Genomic DNA, 9,238 nt, shown 5'->3' on the forward strand with positions numbered 1-9,238 from the left:
GTAATACATATTTAACATTGTAATACAATAAAAAAAAAAATTCAGGAATCAGGGGAATTGAACCCGGGTCGACAGATCGGTAGCCTACAGCTGACCGCCTCAGCTACGCCACCTTCTCGACAATGAGCTCAACGCGAGCGGTATATATGGAACGGTATAAACTTTAAGGCCACTTTATACCTCTTTTTGACATATTTTCAAGATTTTCAATAGTAAAGTTTTTTTAATAGTAAAATGTATTGAATCTAATCAAACTTTTTACACATTATTAGTCACATATTCAAGTATATAAAAATATTTTTTAAAAATTTTTTTACGCATGCGCGGCGACAAAATGCGCGGCTGCAGTGGACGTCGGAAAAAAAAGTTGCGGACACGATTTTGGGAGAACTATTTAACCGATCGGGCTGAAATTTTCAGGGATTGTTCAGAACATGTGTAGTTTTAGCCCGAACTAGGATCATAATTTTCCGTTTATTTTTAATCCTTTTTTTAGACCATTTTAGGGGTAAAAAAGGGGTAAAAAAATTCAAAAGATCGCCATTTTCTTTTTTTATGCCCAAAACGTTTAATCCTAGTTCCGGCTATAGCCACTAACATATATTTTAAGAATCTTTTTGGATTTTTTGTTTTAGACAATTCTAACTGGAGATATCGTGTCCGCAACTTTTTTCCGACGTCCACTGCAGCCGCCATTTTGTCGCCGCGCATGCGTGAAAAAATTTTTAAAAAATATTTTTATATACTTGAATATGTAACTAATAATGTGTAAAAAGTTTGATTAGATTCAATACATTTTACTATTAAAAAAAAAATCTTGAAAATATGCCAAAAAGACGTATAAAGTGGCCTTAAACATAAAAGTGGTTATAACTCGAAAACGACTTATTTCTGGAATGTTTACCTAAAATAACCTTTTTTCTTTCTTTTTGGATCCCGAATCACTTTGCAGGCGATTTATTAGACACCCTATATATTAAATTAACGATAATATTTAAAATTATATATATGCGTAATAATATATGTGTATATTAAATTAATGAAAAATAATTAAATAAATTTGGACTTTAATGTTTCTACACTATCTTTTTCCAATAATTCAAGAATAATTAATTAACATTTAGTTTTAATTTAGTTTTAAACAAATCATCATTTCCGGTGTTTTATAAATTATTTCGAATATCATTCTCATGTCACATCGTCAAAGTATTATATATTTTCTCTCTCTAAAAAAAATATTTGGAAGTTGTCTTCGATAGCAAAACTTTGACGAGCAAACAATCGCAAAATAAGTACTCGAAATTCTTGGTGAACCGTCGAATCCGGAATCATTGCTCCTTGTTGAATGTATTCTCTTATGTTCGGAATCACCATCCAATTCAATGCGAGTCGATCCATTCTCGTCCATACTCTCTGTTGTGGCAGTACTCGTCGTACTTCCACTATCACTACTGATAGACGGTGTGCGCGAGTGATGCCGTTTTCTCTTGATCTTTGCCCGTCTGACTTTGGAAAGATCCCGCGGCGTGGCCGTGAGTAATGCAGACGGCGTCGTGTAAAACATTTTTATGAGATCGAGCGGCCGTTGCAAGGGCGTATTTTTCGGGCTGGCCTTAGGAGACACTTTTGGCGAAATTTTCGCTACATGCTGCTTTTCGGAAACAAGTTTAGTATTGGTAGCATTCTGTTGATTTGTCGTCGTTAATTCGTTGCTACAAATCCCCTTTTCGCTCGTTTCCGATGTCTTTTTACCCGATGATTTCTTCTTCTTGATCACACGCTTTGTTTTGGAGGATTGCGGAGGACTAATGCTAGGACTGGCGGTTAGACTAGTTTCCTCTGACACAACCGGAGTTTCCACATCGTCGGTGTTTGTCAAATCATCCTGATTGCTCCACCTTGAAATTTTCCTGATCAAAGAAGGATCGGGTGACAGCTCGTTTGTTGGAGTGCTGGGATCCTCATGTTCCTCATCGACCTTCCGATTGTCAGACTCTTCGAACAACTTGGGTGCTTCAACTATATTTATTACCGGTATGGCAATCTCGACTGGAGTAGTTGCGGAAGTTGCTGTACCAGAATCGTTGCGCTTCAACGAAGCTTTCTTTCCGGGTAAACTTGTGTTCTTATTATCGATCATTATCGAAAGATTCTTCTTCTTTTTTGGTGGCACCTTTTGCATCATTGGCACGTTTTTTTCCATTTTCGTCGCAAATTTTTCGATTTCCGCTTTTTTCTCTCTTAAAGATTCCGAAACAATTTTCTCTTTTTCTTTCTTTTCGAGGACTTTGTTGCTGGATCCAACTGTCGAATTTTCGAGTGCCACAGTACTCATTTTAATGTCGATCTCATTTTTCTTTTCATTATCTTTCCATTTTGAATTCATTGAATTCATTTTCTTTTCGAGCTTAGAAGTAATTGCCTCGCGAAAAGGAAATCCATTCTGTTGCTTCATTCTCGTTTCAGGACTACTCGGAGCTTTGATCTCGCTCCAAAAATCAATGGACTCTGTAGAGGCACTCCTTGATAATACTACACTTTCATCTTGAGGATTGCAACTTGCATTGATCTTCATTTCTTGCATTGGTTTCTTTTCTGTTACTTTACTCAGAGATTTTACCTCTGACGTCGTCTTGATGGATATATCCTTGTCTGTGTCTTTTTTATCAATAGATATGGATTGCTGGAAAACTTTGGGGATATTATTCGCCGAGAGATTATTTATCATATTCGAAGAGTCAACGGAAAGGCTTTTCTTCAAAATCCTTGTCTTATCATTGGCATCATTACAAGAAAATGATTTGCCATCTCTAACTTTCATTATTTTAAGTGTGTCTGAATCTTTTTCAATATTTGAGTTCGCAACAATGCTTCCGTTCACATTATCTTTTAAGAATGTCGGCATTTTAGTATTAAGCTTCAACATCTTATTCTTGAAACTTGAATCTTTCGACGAATCCTTTACTACGTCAATACGATTAATTCTTTTAATCGTATCAGTCTTTAATAATTTCACTTCTTTCGCATCGACTATTGCTTCGGTGATGATTACTTTTTCTTCAGTATTTGATAAATCAGTCGTTTTCAAGGATAACACATTTGCATCAATCTCTTTCACGTTGTTTCTCAACGTCAGATTGATATCTTTTGCCGGCTTAATATCCATTCGTAGTTTTGCCTCTTCAAAATATTTATTATTATGCCCTTTGTCGCTTGTTTCCTTGGACAAGGTCGTTTCTTTAGCCTCCAATTTGACTGCATCATTATATCGAGTCGTATCGAGTTTAAAATTTGGTTTATCTGCATCTACGCTATTGGTTTTCTTCGAGGCATTGAAGGAAGAAACTTGCGCCAAGTTCGATGTTTTGTTCTTTTCCGACAATGCGACAGCGTCGTCGGCTCCGACAACGTCGTGATCACTTTTCGGCGAGTCAGCCAGATACTCTGCAGTCTCTCGTAACGATAGCTTTGGCGCTTCTACGGTATTATTTCTATCCGTATTAATTTTAGACAGTTTTGGCAGACGACAGGTCGCGCTATTTGTCGTGAGCATTGCACTGCTGACGCTGTTTTTACCAACATTGTCGCTGGCTTCGGTCTCGACAACGCTTAAGTTTATTATGTTCTCGTCATGCGACATCACGGAGATCTTTGGCCTATCTTTTTCCGTTATGAACTTATCTGTTTCAATGGAAACAATAGGATTTTCGATAGTGAGTACTTCCGGTATCTTGACAGTCAAATCAGTTTCTAGGTACTCAAATATTTTCTTGGTAGCATTATCAATCGTATTACGATTTTTTTTACTTTCACCATTTTTTATATCTACGATGAAAGTATCTTCCGTTCTCATCTTTGTCGAAATGTCTTCAATTCCTCGAAGATATTCCATCTGCAAATCATTTTTTGATGCGTTCGTCGAAATGAAAGCTGAAACGTCGTTCGATTGCATGGAACTTGCAGTTGTCTCGGCTTCTTTCAAAAATGATGGATCTTTACTAATTATTACTCGTGTACCGCTTTTTTTTGTTGCTGAGACAACAGCATCTCGTTTATCCCATGAGTCATCGTTCGATACGGAATGGATATCCTTCTTTGCCGAGGATTCCATGTTTTTATACACTATTTTCTTTAACGCTTTAAAGTCTTTAATATCACTTGCCGCTTGAATCTTGCAATTCGACTCCACTGAATCTATATCTGTAGAATCTTTTGATGCGTTTCTGAGAAAATTATTTTCAACATCGGCGAAGCCATTCGTTAAGCTCAATTGATCTTCACCTGTTCTTACATCAAGTTTCTCAATTTCTTTAAGTTTTTCGTTAAGTTCTTCCGTGGGCTTCCTCATTGTCAAATACACACTGTTTCTTGATGTATCCTTTACATAAGGCTTTCGTACTGCCAACACGATCTGTGTTTCCGCTTCTTCTGTATCGTTTAAGGAAATGTCCGTTTCATTTTCAGTTTCAAATCTCCTGGAAACTTTTACACTCTCTTTGAATTTCTCAACTGTCGCTTTGCGTCCTTCATTCTCAACGCTTGTATTCACCCAAATTGTGGAGAAATCCCCGGCACTGTTACATGCTTCAATCTTATACATCTGAGGTCGAGACTCATCATTTTCTTTATTTTGCGAGTCAGTGGAAATTTCGCTAGAGGTGCTTGATCGCCTGTTATCAACCTTATCAGTCGACAACTGTTTATCAACAGATAATCTCTTTTTCTTTTTTGTTTTTTTCATGGCTTTCCTTATCCTTGTCCTAGCTGCTTCCTCTTCCTCCTGTGTCATTGTATCAGAATCAACGGTATTCACATAGGAGTGTTCGATGATCGGGCCTCTTGCTATTGTTCCGTTTCTGAATATTAAAGTACCTCGACGAGCTTCATTCTCGATCTGAGCTTGTTCCTCGGCTACGAGGCTATCCAGGACCTTCGCCTGCACTTGCGCGTACGCAGCCTCCCGTTGCATTTGTTCGGGATCGAGCTGTAAATCAGCGGAAGACCTGCGTCGCGTGAATCTGCGAGTGATTCGCGTCTGCACAGCTTCTCGCTCCTGAGGATTTTCTAAACGATCTAAATTGATTTGATGATATAAACGTATTCCTTGTTGACTCTCGTCGCTAATCAACTTCTTATCCTTAATTAAAAATTTTTCCATTAGAAGCTCACCCACCGATTTTTCGTGCCTCTCATTGTGCTCGCGTAATGTTGGATTGTCTTTTACAGCCTGCGATCTGATCTTGATAGTTGGCCGATCGCGACGTAGACGATTTTTGGGAGGATTTCCATTATGTGAGAGTATTCTCGGTGACGAAACATCGATATCCGCCGTGTCAATCACTCGTCTTGCTGATCTCACAGAGATCGGCGAGAAACGATGTAGATGGCTGAGTGGGGATTCGGAGATTGTTGACAGATGCGGCGAGAAACGCGACAGTGGAGTATGAAAGGGCGTTCTGTGCGAAACATCGTAATCTCATTTGGAATTAATCGTAAACATTTCGCGTAAACTGACTTTTGTTTTGGCGGATACTTTTCTCGTAGATCGTTCAACGTGTTTGTGTTTTATAAATAGTACAGATGTTTAGATTATGTCATGAAACCGATCGTTAGAAATTCGAGTCTTAACATAAACAGCATCGCATGAGAAAATGTTATTATCAATGTGGAAAATACACGAATCTATTGCACAGTTTTATAAGATTTTACTTACATTTTAAGAACGCAAGAATAATTACGTGATAAAGCAACGAATATGGAATATAGATAAATGCTAAAAATGACATTCTCATTTATCTAATCATGGGATGTGGCATTGCGATACGTTCGTATTATTGACAAGCCCTTTGATCGGCCATTGCATATTCACTCCCTTTCCAAATGCTTATTTTTGTTCCTTGTTACGTTGCAGCGGAAACATTTCACGAACACTTGTTAATACATATGGAAAATAAATGTGATTTGTTTGATGATCTGTATATCTGATCAATAAACGCCTAAATTGACACTATTTTGTATAATCACGCGTCTTTAAAAATTTTTTTTTTAAATACGAAATTATAGAAAAAAGTTTTATCTGTATATTTTATTATCTTTATTTTAATCACATATGGTAGGTGAAAAAAGTAAAAAAAATATATGTATCTTATATTTTTTTAAAACAATCTTACACAAGAAAAAAAGACGTTACGAAGATATTTTCAAAATATTATAAAAAACAAATAGAAACAATATATTCTTATGGAAACACGGTATGTCTTCTTCTCATATAAAATTATTTTTAAAAAGTGGAACATAAAAATATCGTTTTACTTGATAGAGATACATTTAAACTATTCTAATAACATAATTGAATAGATTCGAAAATATTTAAAATATATTTCAAATTACAATAAAATAAATATACACAATTTATATAGGTTTATTAAACACGTCAATTACATTTTTAATGTTTGTTGATGATATCTTTTTTTATGATGTTATAATTAGATCATTATTTTATAATTAATTCCCAAATTCATTGTCACCATCACGCGATAATGAATGATTTAATAAGTTGTATCAATCGCAGACTTCTTTGTCTTGCCAAAGAAAATTTTATTCGTAATTATAACGCATTATGTGTTCGCGTACATATTTTATAACTACGTTTTTAAAATATTTTTAATATTACACATTACAACTTTTTTATAAAAGTTTAAATTAAAACCAATACTGATAATCGATACAATTCTTACGTCACAATCGATACAAATTCTCACGTTTTCTTGGTCATTTGAATTTTGATCTCATAAATTGAGATTTGTCTACAAGCAAGTCAATTTGACTATCTATTTAACTGATTTTTTCGAAACACATCATGTACACATTAACGGCCTTGAGAGAAAGATGTCCACCAATAAATCCAAACAAAAAAAAACAAATTTTGATTCAACGGGAATAAGATAGAAAAGAAACTTTTCTGCTAAATATTAAATACAATTTACGGTTCAAATTGGATTTCGCTCGTATTAAATTAAAATTTATTCTTATTTTTTTATTCTTACCGTGCTGTACCCGTCATTAACGAGCTGTGATTAGCGTAAGCTCCTCCTCCGTAATAATATGGGACATCATTATAGTATGGCATTTTCTTTTACACCTTTTTTTCTCTGTTTACACCAAATGACGATAGTTAACGACGACAAAACGGGGAAACAATAACAAACGATCGAGCGAGGTATGATCGATGCGCTTGTCGAGGGGATGACTAAACAACTGCGTTGTTCTGCTTGTAACAGCGATGGACCGGCCACGATAAACGTGGCAGCTTCGACTCTCAGGTGTGCGAAAAGTGAAGCCGTTCTCACGGTTCAGAGAGCCAAGACCAACTGAGTTTAAGCCGGCAACCCGATGTAATAATAGAATTCTAGTATATGAGACTTCCAAGCGCTAACTATACTACCCGACTCTAATAACCGCTCGCACGGCCGGCTATTATGGCTGGTTGCAACGGCGAGAGGAATGCGGAACAATACTTATCCGCATCTTCCTCAACGTCGTGTGTTTAATAATACTCATTCACGCTAACAAGATCATTACAGATTTTCGTTAAAGAAAAAAAGATTATACACATTGACGAAAAGAAACAAAGCAATTAATCGTGAAGTGTTAATAAGAACAGGTTTCATTTATATTTTATTTTATTTGAATATATAATTAACTATATCAAATACAAGAAGTATATTTATCAAAGAGAAAAGTACTGAAATCTTAAAATATGTATGATAAAAAAATATTTTAAATAACAGTTTTACAATTTTAGAAAGAAAATATGATAAATATAACAAGTTTAATATAGCATGCAATTGTTATTAATTATTGATGTTTCTATAAATGAAATTATATAATATTCTTTCTACATAATTCGATTTTCTCTCTCTCTCTCTCTCTCTCTCTCTCTCTCTCTCTCTCTCTTGCTGTCGCGGATTTGCCTGCCGTTTGTAAATAAATCCCGGGATATAATACCGACAGCAGAATAAAAGGCTTAGGGACATATTTCAGTCTTAATCTGCGTTTTCCGCCACGCCTCTATCGGCGATGCGCATACGTGTATTTGGTGTCGCTTCTCGCAAATCCCGGGCTCGTACGATTCTCTCCCCTCGAAACTTCCAGTCCGCTCTCCTATCTCGCAACACAATTATCTTCGCGCAACAAAAAAAAAAGAGTCACCGCGTTTGTAAAGTGTAAGCTCTAATTTAATCTTGTTTGCCTATATACATTTTGCAGCAGCTTCCGAATACCTTGCACCCAACACCCAATTTCACTTTTATTGCACTTTTATGTTGTCTGTTACGCTTTGCCTAACGTTGGAACACAATGCAGGGGGCAACGTTGCGATAATAATCGGAGACCATTCTTGACGTTTCTCTCTTTTTCAACAGTGTAAACATAGTTACACGCGACCGAGGCATTCACCGTGTTGACCCGGCGCGAGATGTTATCGAACCGCGTTTCCGACGGCGGAAAGAGGGAATCGCGAGTCATTTTATCGACACTTCTTTAAATTTCATTTCCCTCCGTCTCTTTCGTGCATCCTTCTCGCTAGTCGGTTTCATCCCGATGCGGAAATACCGCGAATCGGGGAAAAAAGCGCGGGTCAGACGGAAAGGCGGTGAGACGCGGGAGGAGAGGAGGGTGAAATCGCGAGAGCGGGATGGAGGTAGGGGAAGACTGAAAAGCAGCCGAAGGCGCGGAGGATGGCGCGCGAGGTTGGCGAAATAGAGAAGAGGCCAGACGGAAGGAAACGCAAACCGACGCAATACACCACGAAACCAATATCGACAGGCACGAAACAGGCGCCTTGAGTTGTGCATGCGGCTGCACGCGGACGTGCGGAATACGTACGGGAGAGGAACGCGCCGTTTCTCCGCCCGCTTTCGCCCCTACCCCGAACAAATTCAGTTGGAAATTTGCCGAAGAAATCTTCTTTTTTTTTTTGCCTCGGGATAGCAGGAGCCTTGAGAGCCGTCGCACTTTGCCGAAAGATTTAAAAGCACACGGGCGTCAGTTTGTATTCACCTCTAAGTTAGTATAATATTATTACGTATTTCCGCGACACGGAGCTTTTTCCTGCGATGCGAAAATGCTGCGTCGTCATTCAATACTTCAGGAATTATTTATCCTTCACCATGAGTCTCTTCTATGTAAATCACATAGCTGATGAAATATTTTATAAGCGAAGAAGAAGAGAAGAAGA

At 37.3% G+C, this 9,238-nt stretch overlaps 1 protein-coding gene across 1 annotated transcript; it reads right to left on the reverse strand.

Moving 5' to 3' along the window:
- Positions 1-969: 969 nt before the first annotated feature.
- LOC105458154 lies at positions 970-7,793 on the reverse strand. The gene is made up of 2 exons (XM_011703250.1): positions 7,047-7,793; positions 970-5,456 (listed from the first exon to the last, which is right to left on the reverse strand). Exons 1-2 carry the CDS (start codon positions 7,127-7,129, stop codon positions 1,202-1,204), a joined length of 4,338 nt encoding a protein of 1,445 aa, XP_011701552.1. The 5' UTR covers positions 7,130-7,793; the 3' UTR covers positions 970-1,201.
- Between the last annotated feature and the right edge of the window lie 1,445 nt (positions 7,794-9,238).

The sequence above is a fragment of the Wasmannia auropunctata genome, unplaced genomic scaffold (genome assembly GCF_000956235.1).
Source record: "Wasmannia auropunctata unplaced genomic scaffold, wasmannia.A_1.0 LD334609.1, whole genome shotgun sequence".
Taxonomy (NCBI): Eukaryota; Metazoa; Arthropoda; class Insecta; order Hymenoptera; family Formicidae; genus Wasmannia; species Wasmannia auropunctata.

What these genes read in the sequence shown, in the direction of transcription:
- LOC105458154 (XM_011703250.1), bottom strand. Translation starts at nt 7,129, where the DNA reads ATGCCATACTATAATGATGTCCCATATTATTACGGAGGAGGAGCTTAC. An exon ending in TTAATGACGGGTACAGCACG is followed by an intron (nt 5,457 to 7,046) that starts GTAAGAATAAAA and finishes TGTTTCGCACAG; the next exon opens with AACGCCCTTTCATACTCCAC.